The 20,918-nt window shown below is 52.1% G+C and overlaps 1 protein-coding gene across 13 annotated transcripts in view; it reads right to left on the bottom strand.

Moving 5' to 3' along the window:
• Window positions 1-20,918, bottom strand: part of Cux2 (cut-like homeobox 2) — a 189,616-nt gene that overhangs the window by 67,371 nt on the left and 101,327 nt on the right. The window contains exon 1 of one of the 13 annotated variants that reach the window (XM_087578098.1): window positions 5,247-5,410. In XM_087578098.1, coding sequence (XP_087434224.1) covers window positions 5,247-5,294 — 48 coding nt within the window. In that variant the 5' untranslated portion in view covers window positions 5,295-5,410. 13 annotated transcript variants of the gene reach the window in all.

Here is a 20,918-nt window from a genome sequence, read left to right as displayed (position 1 = left end):
CAGAGCCTTTTCCCCCGTAAAAGACGGCTAGTGTCTGAATTGCCTCTTCCATAGCCATTTACCACAGTGTCACAGACCTGGTCCCCCCAAACCTGTGAGGACAGCCTCCGGGCCCTGGAGCCCTTTGGGGGGCCAATCTAAGAAGGAATGTCTGTCTCTAGAAAAAACAGCTAACACTTTTGGTGAAAGTCCCGAGACTGGGGTAGAGTGAGGGGTGGGAGGTGGGGCAGGCAGAGGCACCAACAGACACCAGGCACCACTTAAAACCCGGGTGAAGGCGGTGGCGCTCTCCGAGGTGCTGAATCGCATTCTCGCATCACCATTGGGCAGAGCCGCCTGGGGCTGCTAGCCTGAAGACCAGGAGGGATTTTGAGCTGGGTGAGGGTCGGAAGAGAGGGGGAAAGGAAGAGAAAAGTCACTTGTCACCACTTATGCAAGCGTGTGCACACACACACACACACACACATCCCAACGTCCAGTAAGACCAAGATAGTAAGGCTGGCTCTTACAGCGTAGGGGAGAAAAAATTAGAACACTGAGGTCCACTAAAGTTTTCTTAGGTTTTAAAAGGTGTATTTTTCTTGTTGTCCCAGGGCACAGAACGGGACATGGGATGCCCCATTGATTATCCTGGATCTGACACTGAGTTTTATGAGCACTTATCTGACTATTTAAGTGCGTAAGTCTGGAGTTCAGTGAGAGACTGTGTATCAGTAAGTAAAGTGGAGGTAATGGGAGACGTACGTATGGTCACGGACATATGGACATGCATACATAGAAGAATGCCTGCCCCCATACAGGAAATAGCTAGACAGAGGACATCTAGCTGCCAGTGTGCTATACCTCAGGGCTGTCCCTCTATCTGTTCCTCGCTGGTTGCTGGTGGGTGCAGATCTGACTGACTAGCAGGGGGGCTGCTGACTACACCAAGTCCGTGAGCCACTCGAGGCAGGAGACATGAGTAGCTCTCAGCCCTGCAAACCCAGCTCTCCTGCCCAGTCCTGGTGGAGCAGACTCTGTCACAGACGAGAGGACCATGCCCTCCTCCCCTCTGCCTCAGTGAATGCTCATTCAACTTTGAATTCTTGCAGCGGTTTTTACAGTAAATATGCAGGCGACAATATGGCTGTGACGATAATAAATACGATTGTCGTAACTACTATTTATTGAGGGCTTGTGTGTCGGTGAGAGGACCCAGCCAGGGGCTGGGAGGTGAATGACGGGCAGCCCTAATAACGGAGGTGGGCGCAGCTCCTCGGTGGGCTCTGGAGGCAAATTTTCAATGCTTGGCTTTTCAGCTATCCTCGGCTCCCTTGCACCATCCGCTGAGGGTGTCTGGGGGAGGTTGTTTTAAATAATTCAAGATCGTAACGCACCCTGCCAGGAGTTCAATAAACACTGGCTGATATTCATCTGCTTCTTAGACACACTGGGCGCAGAGGACGCCCTGCCGTATCCAAATGTCCTAGGTTTTCACAGGCCAGTAAAAATATCATACACACGCGCGCAAGAAGGGGACGGGGTGGGGCTGAGGATTTAGCTCAGTGGTAGAGCGCTTACCTAGGAAGCGCAAGGCCCTGGGTTCGGTCCCCAGCTCCGAAAAAAAGAACCAAAAAAAAAAAAAAAAAGAAAAAAAAAAAAAGAAAGGGACGGGGTGCCAAGTGGAGACATTAGAACTGATCCCCTTGTACTCTCAAAGAAAGGGCATTCGGGAATCAACAAGCCAAGAGACGGAATCGACAACTGGGCTTTTAAAATAAACACACTTAGAAAAGCCCACAGAGCTTTATTTATTTCAAGGGAACAGAAGAAGTCTCGGAAACACAAGCCGGCCACGTTTCGCCAGTCCGGCTTCAGAGAACACCCTGCATCCGGCTAGCCGGCCTCGCCGGTCTCGCTCCTGCGAGACTTCATGTCCGACCCGACTCCAGCCATGATCTAAACAGTCTCAGACTTTGGGCCAGACCCAGGCAGGGAGGAGACACATGCAATTAACCTAACTAGCCATCAGCAGCAGACAGACAGCCCGGAGCCCTGTGCAGGCCATTCAAGTAATGATCCCATAAACAGCCCATTTGCAACTAAAAAGAGATCATTTTAATGAGCTGGGAGCACGTGACGGACGCAGCTGAGGCTGGAGCCAGCGAGCAGGGAGACGGGAGGCTGGGGTGCAGTCGGACCAGCGGGGATTCTGCCACGGGTCCCTGCTCTCTGTGCTTACCCACCCACCGCCTGGTTTGTGCCCCAGCTCTGGGGTAGTCTGTGTCCTCAGCCCTGGGACTTCCAGGGCCTCAGAACACATAAGCCCCCACCAACTTCATGGGTTGTGGGCTGGAGGTCAGAAACACGACAGAACGTCAACTACAATACTACTCCACTTAAGTTATCGCGTGCGCGCGCACACACACACACACACACACACACACAAGTAGCTCAGGCTGGCTTTGAACTCTTAACCTCCTTGCTGCCATCTCCTCACCACTGGGATCACAGGTGTGTGACCCCACAGCTGGTCTGATTTCTATTTCTCTTCAAACGAACACCTGGGGTTGCCTCTGATTTGAGGGTTTTTTGGAGACAGGATACCATTATGTATTCTACGCTGGTCTCAAACTTCGGTTTCTCCTCCTCAGTGTCCCTCCCAAATACTGAGATTATAGGAGTATGCTGCCATGTCTGACCCAGTGTGTCACTGCTTGTCTGTCCCTGGTCTTTGAATAGTGACATCCCTCTCCACTACCTGCTACTGGGAAGATGGCTTGGTGGGTAGAGTGCTTGGTAACACACACACACACACACACACACACACACACACAGAGTCACACACTCAAATACCACATATATACATACCCCTCCCCACACACACATGTATGCACCTATGCATGTACAAACATACTCACACACATATCTCACACATACATACACATACTACACATAGGTACACACACACACTCTCATACACACTACATAGCATATGCCACACACACACCATACACACACATACACATACATACACATACTACACATAGGTACACACACACCCTCTCATACACACTACATAGCATATGCCACACACACCATACACACACATACACATACCTATACACATACCACACACGCAATGCACTCACATGCACACACATAACACATACACACCACACGTCACATATACACATCACACGCATATCACATTTATACACCACACACACGCACTCACACATACACATATACCATATGCATATACACCACGCATGCACACCACACACACACATGCCATATACACATATCACACACACATGCACCACATATCACACACACATGCACTCACTTACATACACATATACCATATGCATACACACCACATATACATACCATATGCACATCACACACACATATACACACACCACACATCACACATACATGTACACACTACATGCACACACATGCACTCACACTTATATACACATATACCATATACATACATACCACATATACATATCATATACACATCACACACACATGCACACACTCACACTTACATACACATATGCCCTCCCACACACACACACTACACACATGAGGGAGGACCCAAGTTCAGATCTCCATTGAGCTGTAGAGAGGGAGGCATTAAAGGTATGTACCTCTATAACACCTTCAAGCCACCAGCCATGCTGGGGGGGGGATGGGACAGACACAGGTGATTCCTGGGAGCTCATGACTAGCTTGTCTAGCCAATCAAAGAAACCCTGTCTTACGCTATGTGATAGAAAACCAGTAGAGCCAGAAGGTCAAAGTACCCAGTGCCACTGTTCTGATGAAAAGCTGGGGAGCTTGGGAGTAATGCCTCAGCTGACTGGGCCTGCACTTCAGTGCCTGTAAATGGCTCGTGCGTAAGAGACACTCAAAAGACATCTGCAGCAGGCCTGCAGTGGAGTAGCCATGAGATGTGCCCCACAACATCAGCAAACATGACAGGCCCATGGATCCAGGGGAAGGTAGGCCCAGGAACACCAAAGGAGGGGCAAGCTCTGGGGGCTGCCCAGACAGACACCGGCGTGTTGCCTGCAGAGGGGCCTTGGATGACCCAGGACGGAGGGCACACGCTGGCCTGCCACCAGCAAGGAGACAGAAAGACAGATGGCTTCGAAGCCCACTGAGATGGATGGCTGCGCCAGGCGGAGACAGGCGGGTTTACTAGAGCCATCCATCACTTCCTGTGCTGTATGTAAATTTCCAGCACCAAGATGTATTGGGCCAATTATCTGGGGTTGGGCAGGGGGCGGGGCCTGAGAAGGGGCGGGGTCTCAGTCCAGCTGAACTCACTGCATTCCAGCACCACCCAGGATGGTTCAGAATGAAGCTGAACCCCAGAACCTGGGTACTGCCCACTGCCCACACAGTGACTGGTCCAGTGTAACTGCTGTCAGGCACAGGGCACCCCTGGCCAGCACAGACCCCATAGTTCTCAGTGCTGGGAGGGCAGTGGATTTCCAGGAACGTGAGTTGGGTGTGTGTGTGTGTGTGTGTGTGTGTGTGTGTGTGTGTGTGTGAATGAACTGTCTTGTGGGACACATGGGACCTTCAAGAAGACAAGGCTACACATCCAATGGTTCTTTCTTCTAGGCTGCTTTGGGGGACGAGCACTGGGTCCTGACAAGGGGAGCCCTTTTCCCGGCTGTCTGTTCATCCATCCGTCAACCCATCTGTCCCTGCGTCTCCCATCTAGAATCTGGTCACCATCTATCATCCGCCCACCTAGCCATCCATCTACCCACCTATCCAATAGCTATCCGTTATCCATCAATCATCTATCTACCCATCCATAATCCGTCTATCATCTTACCCATCATCCTCCTGTCCATCTGATCGTCATTCCATCCGCCCCTCCATCCATCACCTACCTAGCCAACACCTATCCATTATCCATCCATCGTCTATCTATCATCTGCCCATCATTCCGTCAGTCTGTCTGTCCATCTATCCGTCTGTCCGTCCATCCAGTCAACTGTCCGTCCACGTATCCATCCTCCATCATCCATATACCCATCTTTCTACCCAACGAACATCTTTCCATCATCCATTCTTCCAGACACCGCCATCATTTATCAATCTGTCTTTCCACCTATCTATCCATCCATGCAATTGTCTATCCACTCACTCTCCACTTACTCCTTCGCTCAACAATTACTTTTTCAGTTCCTACCACGCAGCCAAGGACAGGCCCAGGTCCTGCCCATGTGGCACACCTGGTCACACAGGGAGTGAAGACAGCAGGAGCCTCCTGAGTCCTGCATCAGCTTCCACAACTGTGGCTTCCAGAGGTCCAAGGAAGCACTGGTTTGCAGTCTCCGGAGGCCCTAAGCTAATAGTTGGTTGGCAGACAGGAAGTCACATGTTACTAGCTAGCTGGTGGACAGGAAGTCACATGATGCTAGCTGATTGGTGGACAGGAAGTCACATGATGCTAGCTGGTTGGTGGACAGGAAGTCACATGATACTAGCTGGTTGGTGGACAGGAAGTCACATGACAAGCTGGCTAGTGGACAGGAAGTCATTTGTTGCTAGCTGGCTAGTGGACAGGAAGTCACCTAACACTAGCTGACTGGTGGACAGGAAGTCACATGATACTAGCTGACTGGTAGAGAGAAAGTCACATGATGCTAGCTGGCTAGTAGATAGGAAGTCACTGGATGCTAGCTGGCTGGTGGACAGGAAGTCACATGACACTAGTTGGCTGGTGGACAGCCCTTTGCCTCTCAGCAGCTAGGATTCACCTGTGAGGAGTTAGCCTCATCTCCCTCTGGGGTGTCAGAAGTAGGAGAGACCGGCCACACAGGTCATGCAAGGCACCTGGTAATTCATTAGGTGCTCTGGAACCTTAGGGTATCCTGGGGTCAAGGTTGGCCACTACCAAAGCAGAGAATCTGAAAGCAGCTGGCATCACCTGCCCTGCCATGCCCTTGGTGACAAACTGGCAAGTGTTGTCAGCTTGACCCAACAGTTTTTATCCAGTTTTCTGATTCTGCTCCCTAGGGTGGCCCTATTTGGCTCCCACTGCCTTCCACTCCATCCCTTTCCCATCTGGCAGCTGTGGGGCCATCACTTCCCTCACTGTCCATCTTCCCAGCTCTAAACCCTCCCATGGTTCACTGCTCTGGTCACATGGGGTCCTACCTGGCTCCTGAGGACATCAAGTGCGATTCTGCATTAGGCCATTGGTAGTGGCTGGTTACCTGCCCACAATGCTGTTCTCCCAAAGGCCACTGGATTTTCCTGCCACCTTCCCTTACAAAAATCTGTTCCACCTCCTCCTTAGAACAGCAGATGTCTGTTCATCGATCCTCCCTCTCCTGTGCCTCTGCCATTTCTCAGAACACCCCTCGCCATCCATCCATTTAGACGGTCACTCCTCTGGCTACTTACGAACTGTATCCACACCCAGACTCCTCCAGCATCTACCAGAGACAAGAGTATCTGGCTCGATCACTACCTTGAATGCCCAGTACACAGCAGGCGCTCACTACTTGCAGTGTGAATGAAAGGCTGAGTAAAGGGACACATGAAACAGGGACCCAGACAGACTTGGCCGCACCCCGACACTCAGTGGTTGCTCCCCCTCAGGCTCCCTGTCACTCCCCAGGTATCATACAGGAAAACAGCCTGCTCCTGCCACTGCAGGACCCGGAGGTGGTCGTCCTGGAGGGAGGGCGCCAATCAAACGCATAATCACCTGGCACGAGTCACATCCGATGGCGTCCCCCTGCCTTGATTATTACTAACTGCTCCCAAGCAGCCCTGCGGAAGTGCCCCACCCCCAGGGATAACTGAGGGTATCAAGGAAGGGCGTGGGGACTCCTCTCACTTGGCTCAGGGCTGGTCTGAGGGTGAGGTTGGCTGGGCAACCCAGTCCCTTCCTTTGTCAAAGGAAGAGAATGGGGAAGGGCACAGCAGCAATCATTCATTCCTTCCCCCTTGCATTCATTCGATGCCCTGCCTACTCACCAACTTCCCATTCACTTCTTCCTTTGTCCAGCAGTTATTCAGTTACCCACCTACCCATTCTTTCATTCACTCATCCATTTGTTTGCTAATTTCATTCATTCACTTTTCACCAGACACCTACTATACCCTGGGGCACTTGCTAGGGCTCCAGGGCTTGAGCCGCCCCTTTCCCTCATGAGAGGTTGTTTTCCACTCCTCACCACCTCCACTATCCAGAGGTCTGTGTTCCTAATAAGTGTTGTTGAAGCCAGGGAAAAGGAGTCCCCCCAAAGATCATGCCACTACCCCAAATTCACAGTGAGGAACAGGCCAAACAGGTCTTTGGACCTGTCTGCCCCTCTCAACATCACCACACCATCTGGGACACTAATGCACTTGTAACTTGTTTCTCTTGGGTCATACTTCGATCAGCTTCTGTTCTGAGGCCCAGGGCAGGAAGGAAGCCTAGGGGGTGGGGGTGGGGGACAGCGGGTGGGCGATGGGAGGCTCCAGGGAAGGTCTCATGTCTATGGAGCCACAAAGGAAACCAGGTGCCAGCACGAATTTTCCCTAAGTCAGGTGGGGACCTAAGAGTCCATGGGGAGGAGGATTAAGATGGCCACCCTTCCTAAGAGCAGTGGGCAGGAGACAGTAGCTTCCTGGACAGGTAGGTAGCTCTTGGGCAGGGGTCTGAGTGGTGGCTGGAAGCCCAGGCTACTAGGAATGTCTGGGAAGGGCTCAGGGGACTGAGTCAGAAAGTCAGGGTACTAAAAAAGGCAGGCGCTGCAGAGACCCTGGGCTGGCAAGGGAAGAGACATTTGCTCTGTAGGCTTCTGGTAAGAGACAGCCGCGGTGCTGGGTGAACAGAGGTGTGGGTGGGTAGGAACCAGAGAGGAGACAGGCAGACCTTTGGCCAATGTCACACAGCTAAATGCAGCTGTGGTCGTAGCTCTTCTCCCTAATTCAATGTTGGCTCTGCCAAGTTTGTGGTCCACAGTGCTTCTCAGGCTACCGGGAGAGGCTCTGTGAGGATGGGGGACAGGATTGCCAATAGATGAAACTTCTAAGCCAGCAGAGGCACCACTAACAAACACCCTGCACGCCTCTCTGGTGAAAGGAGAGACACAAATGTTTCCGTTGAATCTTAATTGGTTCCCCTGTCCCAGCCATTTTAAAGATAAAGAGGCAGACAGAAGCGGAGGACCCATGGGTACCTCACCCCCAGCCTCTGGAGACCCTGAGCCTGAAGTCCAGCACTCTGAACTACACGTCCTCTCCACAGGTCAGACACAGGCCCTTTAAGGTTCTGAGGAGTTTCCTGGCACGTTGACATCTCCACTAGGGAGGCCGGTATTGAAAGGAACTGTGGGGATCACTTGAGGGGTTTGCAGATGGGTCCCACAAATCAACAGCAGCCCCACTTCCCCTCAATATCATGGTAGCTGAGTGAGCCACAAGACCCATCTGGCCCAGCGCTCTGCCCTCCCCATGCGGCTTTATAACGCAGCCCTTGACCTCAGCCTTACAGCCTAGAGAGGAAGCGCCTGTCGCCCAGCGAAGATAGAAAAGAGAGCTAGAGATGGTGTCCAGCGCCCAGGAGCAAGCTCTAGGGATAGTCTGTCCCACAGGGAAAATTCCCTGTGAGTACAGGGACACATGGACATGGATAGGCAGACAGACAGAACGACAGACAAAGACACACACAGACACACAGACACAAACATGTGCGCATGAGCACGCGCGCGCGCACACACACGCACACACACACACACACGCACACACACACACACGCACACACGCACACACACACACGCACACACACACACACACACACACGGAAACCCACATAGCCAGAGGCAGACATAGAGACATACATGTACATGGAGACACATATGTACACAGAGGCATGTATGTACACATAGAGACATAGAGGTACATATCTAACATAACATGATAGATACATAGATATACATGGAAGAGGAAATATATTCACAAGGTTACCCCCACCCCAGACAGCAAGATAGAGACCAGCACTGAAGTTTAGTGGTGCTGTGCTGACCTTTTCTACCCCAGGACACTCGCACAGGCAGGTTCCCTCTGTCCAAGGCCATGGGTTTCTTCCATCGTGTGTCTGTCCATCCATCCATCTGTCTGTCTGTGTCTCTTTCTGTCCATCCCCTGCTCCCCTCCCCCTCGCCTCAACCAGACACAGTTCACAGATACATGGGAGACTCAGATCCAGAGGCAGAGTCTGAACAGAACTGTCTGGACTAAGCGCACCTCTGAGAGCTGGGTTAGCGGCTATGCCCAGCCTGGCTAGACCAGGGTTACAGGGCGGGAGGTGGGATGGCAGACCTGGGTTCGAATCCCACACTGACCTCAGACAAGTCACCTCAGCTCTGCAGGAGGGTACTAGGAACAGGAGAGGAACCCAGTAACTCTCTTAACTCCTCCTAACCCTCCAGAAACCACCACCACTTGCCCGCCTTTCCCTAAGCTGCTAACCCACAGTGAAGGCTATTTCCGGGCCGCTGCCTCCTCTCTTGGCTCCCACCCTGGAGTGGCAGATGGAGCTAGATGCTCAGACCTCAAGAGGCTCTCGCCTCTCCTCGGCTACTTGCCACTGTCTCAGACTGGACCAGGTTCTTCTCTGGGGCTCTGGGTCTAGTCACTGCTCATGGCCCAACCTTCCTTCCTTCCTTCCTTCCTTCCTTCCTTCCTTCCTTCCTTCCTTCCTTCCTTTCTTTATTTATTTTAAAAAAGATTTTATATTTTATTTTATGTATGTGAGTACACTGCAGCTGTCTTCAGACACACCAGAAGAGGGCATCGGATCCCATGACAGATGGTTGTGAGCCACCATGTGGTTGCTGGGATTTGAACTCAGGACCTTGGGAAGAGCAGCCAGTGCTCTTAACCACTGAGCCATCGCTCCAGCCCCTTTCTTACACCAGGACATTTGCATACGCAGCCTAAATATGTAGCCCGAAACCTCTACTTATCCCCACAGTCCTGGCATCTCCTAGGTCTGACCTCATCTCCTAAGCAGAACCCCTTACTCCATCCCTATAAAGCAAAGCAGCGGCCCCCCCTTACAAAGAAGAGCTGTAATTGCCCCCATGGAAGTCGGGCACTGGTAGCATGCCCCTGGGGAGGTAGAGCCCTGCAGAGGTCCTGGCGGGGGTGGGGGGGCTGTCAGTCTAGCTAAAGTGTGAAGTTCAAGAGTTGGGGAGAGTGGAATAGCGGGAGACACAGGAAGCCACCCCTCTGCCTCCACACGTGTTCGCACATGGGTCATGCATGAAGAATATGGAAGAAAAGATCTGAAATCTATGACGCCCTTGTACAGATAGAGAGAGCTACTGCGTAATCTCAACGCTTTCTTACCCTGGGTTTTAAACCTGAGAGGGACGAAGAAAGGCAGGGATGAACAAGACGGAGCCAGTGGGACTCTAAACAGCTTTGGGCCTGTGAATTTTGCTCCTCTGTGACACCAGGCACCTTTTATCCTGACCTAGAGATCTGAGGGGACAGACAGACAGACACATAATTGACGGATAACGTGGTCACTCCACACACTGACAGGACAAGGCAGCCATGTATGTGACAAGGTGCATCTTGGGATTGTGGTGCTCGGGACTGGAGTCCAGTTTCCATTTCTGTGGGTGGGAAAGGCTAATTCTTTGAGGCTGAAAGGAGCCTGCAGCTGGGTTGGGCTGGGCTGTGCTGTGCTGTGCTGTGCTGGGCTCGATCAGGAGGGCTCATAAATCGATATGAAGAACCTTTTGGATGATGGATATTTCTAAAGTGTATAGCACAGAGGCCTTGTAACTCCATACACACCCAGATGCATCAGGCCGCCTGCACATAGTAGGTTGGTTTTCACAGCGTGTACATAGTAGGTCAGTTTAACCTAAGTCACACCTCAATAAAGCTGTTCGAAACAGCCCAAAGGAAGCCAGGAGGTGGGGCCAGCGTTGCTCAGGGACCGACTCAGGTTCACGAAGTTTGCACAAGATTTCTTTCTAGAATCTGCCTCGTCTAGGCCCATGCTGTGCCACCATGTTGATAACTAACATTACAGCCACACTCCTAGATCTCTGCCTGTCACTAGCATTCCGATATCTCAGAGGGTGACAGTGGGGTCTCAGAGGAGGTGCTTCTGGTCTCAGGGTCACAGAGCAGCAGTCAGAATGGGGTTTGGGTGGACCGTCTGCCCTGCCTGGGCTCTAGGTGCTGAGAGCATCCTGTGGTGTTAGACACAGTTCTAAGAAAGAATTCCAGCCCTGCCCTTCAACTCTTGGGTCTTCTGGGGGTGTTTGGGGACCAGTCTGGTCATTTCTAGGTGGCTCCTAGTCTTCAGTAGTGTTTTGCGTATACGTCTGAGTGCATGCATGCGTGCGTGCGTACACACACACACACACACACACACACACACACACACCACCAGCCCCAGGTATAGAAACTGTCTTTTCCCACCTGGTGGAAACTTAGGATGTAAGTTCTGACAGCCGACATGCCAGGCATCTTTCTAAAAATAACCCAAATCGGTTAAGGCCTTTTTGAGCAAGGAAACAGGCAGGGAGGCTGAGATTTTTAAAGGCGGGTTTAGGTGTGGTGTGGGTGTGGGTGGGTGTGTGCATGTGTGTGTACATACAGAGGTCAACCTTGCATGCTCTACCTCAGGAATCTAGACACCTTGGGATTTTTTTCTTTTTTCTTTTTTCTCTTTCTTTCTTTCTTTCTTTCTTTCTTTCTTTCTTTCTTTCTTTCTTTCTTTCTTTCTTTTTTTTTTGAGGCAGAGTCACCCCCTGAACCCAGAACTAGGCTATCAGAGAGAACCTGCCTGTCCCTGCCTCCAGTCTCCTAGCACTGACCAAAAGTATACACGGCACTACTATGCCTGACTTTTTACATGGTTCTCTGGGCTTATGCAGATAGGCCATCTCTTCAGCCCAGCCTTTTCCCTCCCTCCCTCTCTCCTTCCCTTTCTCTTCTTTCTTTTTAGAAAGGTGTTTAGCTATGTATCTTTGCTGTGTGAGTGAGTGCTCTATCTGCATGTTTGCCTGTGTGCCGAAAAGGGCATCGGATCCCTTTACAAATGGATGTGAGCCACCATGTGGGTGCTGGGAATTGAACTCAGGACCTCTGGAAGAGCAGCCAATGATCCTAACCACTGAGCCATCTTTCCAGTCCTCCTTTCTTTTGTAACAGCTTCAAACTAAATAAAAAAGGCCTCGCCTGAAGGAAAGATGGTTGGGACCAGTGGCTGCACGGGTCTTGGGGTTCGGGGGGGGTACATTTGAACAACACTGTGTGGGTCTTTGGAGAGGGGGAGAGGGGACAGAGCTGGCTTCCAGTGGCTACTGGGTGGTGGAAGAGCTGAGTGAACTCAAATAGACAAACCGAAGTCTGCAGTTCCCGAAGCTTCTCACTCGGGGATCAGTCCTGGACGTGGGCTCTGCCAATGGCTTTAAGCAGCACCTAGAGGTGACAGTCATTGGAGACATCTGGAAAGCACTTGCCTGTCCCTGTTAGAACCTCCCTGGCTCAGAGAGAGCAAGAGCCCAGCAGGCGATGCCATGCATAAAACTAGGAGCCAGCAAGAACTTGTCCTCCCACTGTAGGAGCTTGGCTCTAGTGTGGTGATGTCACACAGGCCAGGAGTTGGTAGCTACTTTCCAATCCAAAGTCCCAAACCTTTACTTTTTATGTAAAAATCCCCCAAGCTGTCCTTAGACACACCAGAAGGCATCAGATCCCATTACAGATGGTTGTGAGCCACCATGTGGATGCTGGGATTTGAACTCAGGACCTCTGGAAGAGCAGTCAGTGCTCTTAACCACTGAGCCATCTCTCCAGCCCAAAATCCCTCAATTTTAGTATCGCGAACTAGCTCAGGACGAACCTAACAATAACGCAGTTTGCAAACACTGCTGGCTCTGTACCCAGCCCGCCAACTTGCAAACAGACTCACTAGGGCTTTGCACCCGGCCTGCCACTTGCAGCTCGTAGTCTGTTAATTAAGTGCAGAGTGGTGGGCCTGCTGTGTGCACAGCCCAACTCTACAAGAGCCCAGGAAGGGGGCCCTGTTATTATCTCCCTATTAGAGATGTGTATGTAAAAGCACAGAGAGGTTTACTCAGACAACGTGGTTCTGCTGAATGGGACCAGAGATCCCTGGCTGTCTTTTCTATCCTGGGACAGTCCCCAACCGGTCCCAGGGGCCTGCAGGGACATTGTTTTTTACATGCTTTGCCCAGACCCTGACACTTCAACGAGAGGCAGATACCCAAGCAGAATGGCTGGACTGAGTGTGGCCACAAACTCCACTCTCTGGACAGTGTGAAGTCCCCGTGTGTGGCTTGTTGGCCACCCCTGTCAGGAGCCCTGCCCCATCCCAGGCTGGGAGTGGTTGGGATGGGGCTCATGACCATCCCCCAACCCCCAGCCAGCAGATGTGCAGCCGGTACAATGGAAGAAAATAGAAAGAGATTCGGGTTTGTTCTCCAAAGATATTCAAATTACTTAATCAAGGGCTTTAATCGCTGCCTCTCCTCGACAGTCAGCAGCCGTCCCTGTTAATAAGAGCTGCTCAGGAGGCCCACACCAGTGTGTTTAAAGACATTCTGGAAAGTTTCTAATTATTTTAAATCGTTCTGCTACACAGAACACCTTGGGGTTTCTCAGTCCATGATGGCTGAGCCTGGGGTGCCCGTGCTAGCCTTGGGATGTGTGGAGGCTCCATGAGGCCCAATACATGAGGGGGTGGCCTGGTTCAAGGGACCCCAGGAAAACCTCACTCCTATCCCTTCATGAATGGATTCTAAGCTGCATTTCCCTCATAGCCATCAGGGTGCTGTTCCCAAATTGCCAAGCCTCAAAGACTCAGGAATCACTTCCTAGGCTCTGAGCACCCACCCCCCACCCCCTGCCATTCCCTGCTAGCCACAGAACATACTGCCCTCACAACTTTCTTGTCTTGAGACCTTGTACACCCTTAAAAGTGACAGAGGACCTCAAGGAGCTTTGTCATGGAGAGGGACAAAGATACAGCATGATGGCTGACCACACTCAAAGTTAAAAACAGCAAAGCATTTGTTCTATCACTGTGGTTGCCAGAGTGACATCATCATGCCTGCCAGAGTGACGTCATCATACCCACACCTGCAGCAACAGCTAGAAAGCTGTCTTGTGCTCACACTGTTGAGTATGGCTCGGTTGAGGCGGCGAATGCCCGTGGTAATCACAGCACTTGAGGGCTGGAGGCAGGAGGATCAGAGGCTGGCTGTCTTCTGAGTTACAAGCCTGAACTACAGAGTAAGACCCTGCCTCCAAAACCCCCTGAAATCAACCAAACCAAAATACCCTAGGGCTACTCCCCCATCTCAGGACAGCAGATGGGGTCACTACGCTCAGCCACACACTGGGAAATAACAGTCAAGTTAAAAACAGGGCCAACAGGATTTAGCTCAGTGGTAGAGCGCTTGCCTAGCAAGCGCAAGGCCCTGGGTTCGGTCCCCAGCTCCAAAAAAAAAAAAAAAAAAAAAAGAAAAAATAAAAAAAAATAAATAAAAACAGGGCCAGCAAGGTGGCTCAGCGGGTAAAGGAGCTTGCTGCCAAACCCAATGACCTAAGTTCGATTCCCTGCACCCACAGGGGGAAAGAGATAACCAAATCCCAAAAGCTGCCCTCTGATCACCATATACAGAGACATTAAATAAATAAACTACTACTATTACCACCACCAATAATAATAATAATGATGATGATGATGATGATGATGATGATGATGATGATGATAATAATAATAATAATAATAATAATAAACCACCAAACCTATGAGGTGACACCAGAGCACAATGGCCATGCAGGATAGAAGGGATGTGCCCCTGATTCGATAAAGAGCTATGCTTATGCCCAGGGCTGGAGAGATGGCTCAGCGGTTAAGAGCACTGACCACTCTTCCACAAGTCCTGAGTTCAAATCCCAGCAACCACATGGTGGCTCACAACCATCTGTAATGGAATCCGATGCCCTTTTCTGGTGTGTCTGAAGACAGCAACCATGTACTCAAATACATAAAATAAATTTTTTTTTTCGGAGCTGAGGACTGAACCCAGGGCCTTGAGGTTGCTAGATAAAATAAATATTTTAAAAAAATATTTAAAAAAAGAAAAGGAAAAAAAAAGAGCTATGCCTAAAGTAAAAAAACTCTTAAAGATTTAAAGAAAGGCAAACGAATAGAAGGAACCAGCAGGAAAGACGCCCGCATCAAGACGCAAGATGGCAGGCACAACCACCAACCATGCCACCATTAAACCAGGGGGAGGTGGTGTGTACCTGCGTTCTCATGGCTGGGAGGAGATGCAGAAGGACTGCTGTGAGTTTGAGGCCAGCCTGCCTGACATTTCAAGTAGCCAAGCTAGGCCGGAGTGACAAGGGGAGAGCCAAGGCACAAACAGGCATTAGCAAGTGCTGGCAAGGACACAGGGCAAACCTAAACGTCGGGCAGTGCCGCAGGGGTTGCAGTTGGCACCTGGGAAATCGCAGGGCCTGTTGGATCCTTACACGCCTCCCTGTGTTGCCTGCCGCAGTCCCCCGTGGCACACGCATTCCGGAGAAATCTGTCCACCAACACAGAGCCTCCTTGCACATGCTATGGCTGTGAACCAGCAGCTGGGAAACCACCAAGATTTCTCAAGGAATAACGACTCTGGCCCTGCCAGGCCCCCAGAGCCGGCTCTGCGGTTCACCCAGCCCTCCAGATAATTCATGAATGTGTTCAAGACGGAGAGGAATGTATCACCAAGGCACCATTCATAACAGCTCCCGACTGGAAATGACCCAGACGCCCATTAACATGGATGGCTGAGAGCCCTATGATGTGTTTACCCCCACAGAATGGCCCGCATAGCCTCCGGCATGAGCGAGCGAGCGAGCGACAAGCGGTAACATGGATCGATCCTGCAGAGGCGCCAGAGTCCAAAGGGCACACAGTGAAGATCCCAGTCAGGGCTGGAGTCCTACTGTGGGCAGGCCTGGAGTCCTATTATTGGGCATGGCTGGAAAGAGAGGGAGGGCAGGAATGGAGCCATCTTTGGATGTCAGCAGTGCTGGACACAGGGCCGCAGGGAACACAGTTGTTTGTTGAGTCAAGCCTTGGAACCCTGGAACCCACTTACCTCCCCCATGTACATGGCTATGAGGCCCTCGCAAGAAGGTGATTCAATAGAAAGATGGCCAAGCAAGGGCTCCAGGGTTGCACAAAGCACACAGACTGGCTCAGTAGTCTCCTGCCTCCAGCTCACCCCAGCCACCGCACACAGAGACACTTCCAGAGGCCTGAATTAAGTCCAGTCACTTGGCCAGAAACTCAGTCACGAGAAGGGAGTGGCTCCCCACAGCTCTAGAGGCTGAAGTCCCTGGGCCAGCTCAGGTCTCTCTCCCCTCATCTTACCCTGTGACCCCACCACCCTTATTTCTTGGGTGACCCCAGGGCCTTTGTGCCTGCCGCGCTCCCTCTGACGCCCCTTTGACTGGCTCAGCCAGGACTCCCCTCCCCCTCCCTGACAGGGCTCCTCCTGCTCTCCCCACCCTCGCCCACCCAGTCCTGGCCTGGGGGGTGGGGCCTCCCTCACAGCATTTGGTCTCCACTGCAGTCGCTACAAGAGAGGCTGAGGCAGGATTGTCTGTGTCTCTGCTTGTGCCCCTTGTCTATAACAACACTTGGCTCACAGTGTCTACTCCTTGGGTGCAGAAAATGAGCCTCACCTATCTCCCTCTGTGCTGTCCCGTCCTCCCCACATTCATTCCCCCCTCGTCCTCAATGTTGGGAACACACTGCTAGTAACCTACCAGTCGAAGTAGGCTACTCCTTCAGTACCACGCATGCAGAAGGGGCTCAAAAATTGCTTGCCAGACCAAGTTGGGAGGTGGGCTCAAGAGCCAAGAAATGTGTTTGCCACCTGCTCCTGAGTCCCCCCGGATAGTCAGCTGCCTTTGATTTCAATGGCTGGCCCGCTCGCTGGCTGGCTGGCTGGCTGGCCCACTTGCAGTTTTGAAAACATGCCCTTGAGGGACATCAGAAAGTGAGATGGGCGGAGGGGTCAAGTTCAAAATCGAAGTGACTTAGTAAAAGCACCCAATCGATGGCTCTGGCTGGAGGAGGTGGGGGTGGTTCAGAGGAATGACTGCATCCGCTGTCAGCCCTGCCCCTCACACACAGAGGTCAGGGAGGCCCAGGTGGGGCCTGGGACCACCGGAGCAATCTCAGGGAGGCTAGACCAGAGGGTTCCCAGACAAGGTGAAGATTTCATGTTCTAGCCAGGGGAGGTGGTATAGGCCCACCAGCTCAGCACTCAGGAGGATTCTGAGCTCTAGTCTGAGCTACATAGCAAACCCTATTCTAACAGAAAAAAGTCCTGGGCTGGAGGGACTACTGGGTGGGTAAAAGTGACTGCTGCACAAGCATGGAGACACGAGTTCAAATCCCAGCACCCACGTGAAAAGGCGGCACTGGGTGTTTGTGAGCCTATCACCCCAGCATCTTTGTAGAAGTGGAGGCAGGAGCATGGATGGGCTTGCTGGTCACCAGCCTCAGGCTCAGGGGAGAGCGCTATCCCAAGAATTAAGGTGGAGATGGATGTCTCCTCTGGCTTCCACAGATTACAGATGTGCACAGACACTGCATGCAGCATACACGCACACGCGCGCGCACATGCACACACAGACAGAGACAGACAGACAGACAGACAGACAGACAGACAGACAAGACAGACAACCATGAAACCAAAGCTCTTGGTTTTCTGTTTAAAACCTTCACGCATGTAACATGATAGGCTTGCTGGTTACAGTATCCTTCAAGAACTTAGCTCCTACAGGATGGCATCCCACACCTTTAATCCCAGCACTTGGGAAGCAGAGGCAGGTGGATATCTGTGAGCTCCAGGCCAGCCTGATCTCTATACAGCCAGAGCTATAGAGAGAAACTCTATCTTGACAAAACATAACAGAACAAAACATAGCCAAACAAAAACCCCTAAGCTCTCACATTAAGGTCAGGAGCCTGGGGATCCTGGATGCCTCCTTTGAGAAGGTGACAGAGAGGTGGCCCTCCCTGACCCAGGCCTTGTACCCGGGATTCCCAATGATGGTAGGGAAAGGTGACCCCTTCTTGGTGACCAGGTGCTGTGTGCATTCCCAGGGCTCAAGGTTCATGGCCACTGTCCCTTTCTGCTGCCAGCCCTACGTCATCTCTGTCTCAGCCCATTTTATCAACATATGGCCAGAGGTGCCAGAGGCTGAGGCCATGGCCAGAGTCAGGCGGACTCAGAGGCTGTACCTGGTTCAGCATACCCGGCTTCCGTTTCTACACAGAGACTCGGATGTGACAGGTGTCATAGGTGTCAGAGGTGTCACAGGTGACCCAGGGGCAGACCCTGAAATCTCAGTGATGGGCTCAGGACACCTGTGCTGTCCACCACGTCTTAGGGAGACTTTGAAAAGGACTGGTTCTGTCCCATGCGCAGTCTGCTAAGGCCACCAGGAGCCAATGTGAATGGAGCCAGGACGGTGACCACCATACACGGAGAACTGGAGAGTACCCATGAGTCAACTCCAGTCAGTCACTGTGCCCTGGGGAAACTGCCACCTCGGTGAGCCATTTAGGCTCATAGCTCACATCTCAGCCAAGTATTCAGGAGGGAATGAGGGATATAGGCACAGCACCATTGCCATGCAGCGATCCCGAACTGACCAGTGCAGGAGGGGCCTCAGATCGGGAATGACTACCCGCACAGAGAGGCCCTGACTATTGCCCCTGAGCGTGCATACACACATTACCCACTCCATGCCTCTTTTCCATCCTCATTTAGACCCTATGAAGCAACACCCACCGAGGAAGCTACAGTAAGTACAGAGAGGGCAAGCAACTTGCCTGGAGCCACACAGCAAGCAGGAAGCAATGCCAGGGTTTGAACCACCGCTCTAGCACTCTGAATCAACTTCTCAGGACTGCGGTGCCTAGGGATATCCTAGTGCCTTCCAAATCTCCAAGATTGGGAGCCACTGAAGTGCTTTTAAATTGCAGATCTGCAGAGAAAGACCAAGCAGGGAATGGGATAAGAGTGGTAGGGGGTGGGATGCAATTCTCTTTCCTGAGCCACCAGGGGGCACTCTCGGGAAAGGGGGATTTTGCTATGCTGCTCTGAGGGAAGGACTTTGACTGGGAGGTCCAGGGAGTGCAAAGGCCCTGAGGCAGCAGAACATGCCTACTTAGTGCATGGGGTAGGAAGTGGCAAGGAGGGGCAAGGGAGGTCAGAGGTCAAGGGAGACCTAGACATCCTGGTTCCACATCAGGGCCAGTCACAGATAGTGTGCGTGATCTGTACCTCAAGGCAGCCCTCCTGATTCACACTGCGCTATCTCTGGCTCTACAGAGAGGCCCCGAGGGATAAGGTCACACGGAGCTGTGCAGCTGGCAAATGGTGGTGCCATCCTTGTCCTTCCCATTCTCTGAGGCCACCGTCTTCCACCTGTGGCTGCAGTCGGCTCAGCTCACCCTTATCCCATCCAACCACAGGACCTTTTCACGTGCCCCTCTCTCCACAGTGCTACCATCTCACCTCGCAGGTGCACTCCGGAGCTCTGCACAAACGTCACAGCTTCCAGGAAGCCCCTGTCACTGGTCAGGCTACACAAGGTCTCAGGGAGATAAGCAATGGAGGGGAGCAAGGGGCAGTGAGGGCTTGTGATAGCATCTCTGGGGGGACATCAGGAAAGTGGCGGACATGGGAGAGAAGGGGCTGCAGGAAGACAGGGCCTGGCTAGCTCCACCCACAGCCCAGGGCAGCCCCAGGGGCCCTGCTACATGCCCCAGGCCTCACTTAGGAGACAGAAGCTGGGCTCTGGGGACAACGGGTGGCTGAGCCTCATGGCAAATAGGCTGGGAACTCAGAAGAAAGTATGGGATTCCCAAGGACTTGGGGACCTACCTGTGCCCCTTCAAGGAAGAGCTCTGGGCTTAGAGCTGCCAAAAGACAGCCATTCCCCCAAGATGAGGCCTCAGCCACGACAGGACTTGGCTAGAGGTTACACAGAAACCAGCCACCACAGCTCACGGATACCCCTGACCAGGCCAGCCAACGGAGGCAGAGCGATGCCACAGCTGAGCCAAGGGCACCTGGCCAGCAAGTATTAGCCTGTATCTGCAGCCACATCTGACGCCAAGAATCTGCCTTCATTCCCTGCATGGGTTTCTAAGAGTAAAAACCTGGTGCTTTGCTTGTTTGCCTGAAGCCACCGGTGGAGGACAGTCACTGACACAACGAAGGGGCTCAACACCTCCCTGGATCGTTTCCTGGATGTGGTCCTCATCAATGTCCACTCAGAGATGCCCACACTACCTCAGCCGTCATCGCGATGCGAAACTGTCTCCTCCTGTAACGGGTGTCACCCGTGTCTGTTTACTCAGTGAGCTGTCTGCACCGGTTTACCACGCCTGAGCCTCCGCACCCACACACAAGGCATCTCTCTCATTTTCACGGTTACAGGGTATTCTGGGGTGGGGGGAATATTCGTACATGGACTCAGCTCCCCAATGGACATTAGACTGTTGTTAATCCCCAACTCACGGACACAACGGTTAGTTTGAACCCCTCATGCATGGAAACAGAGGTAGTCCTTGCTGTAGTTTTTGTTTGTGTGAGAGTGTATCTGTGTGCGTGAATGAATATGTATATGTGTGCGTGCATGCGTGTGCATGGATGTACATACGTGTTTGTGTGTATGGAGACTGGAGGTCAATCTTCAGTGTCATAACCATGGAGAGAGAGTCACCCACAGGACCTAGAACTCATTGATTTGACCAAGATGACCTGCGAGAGAGGACTAGAAATCTACTGGTTGCAAGTGTACACGGCCTTGCACACGATATG

This window comes from Rattus norvegicus, chromosome 12, assembly GCF_021556685.1.
Source record: "Rattus norvegicus strain SHRSP/BbbUtx chromosome 12, alternate assembly SHRSP_T2T, whole genome shotgun sequence".
NCBI lineage: Eukaryota > Metazoa > Chordata > Mammalia > Rodentia > Muridae > Rattus > Rattus norvegicus.
Note: the sequence above shows the minus strand (reverse complement) of the source record. Positions and strands in the feature narration are given on the sequence as shown.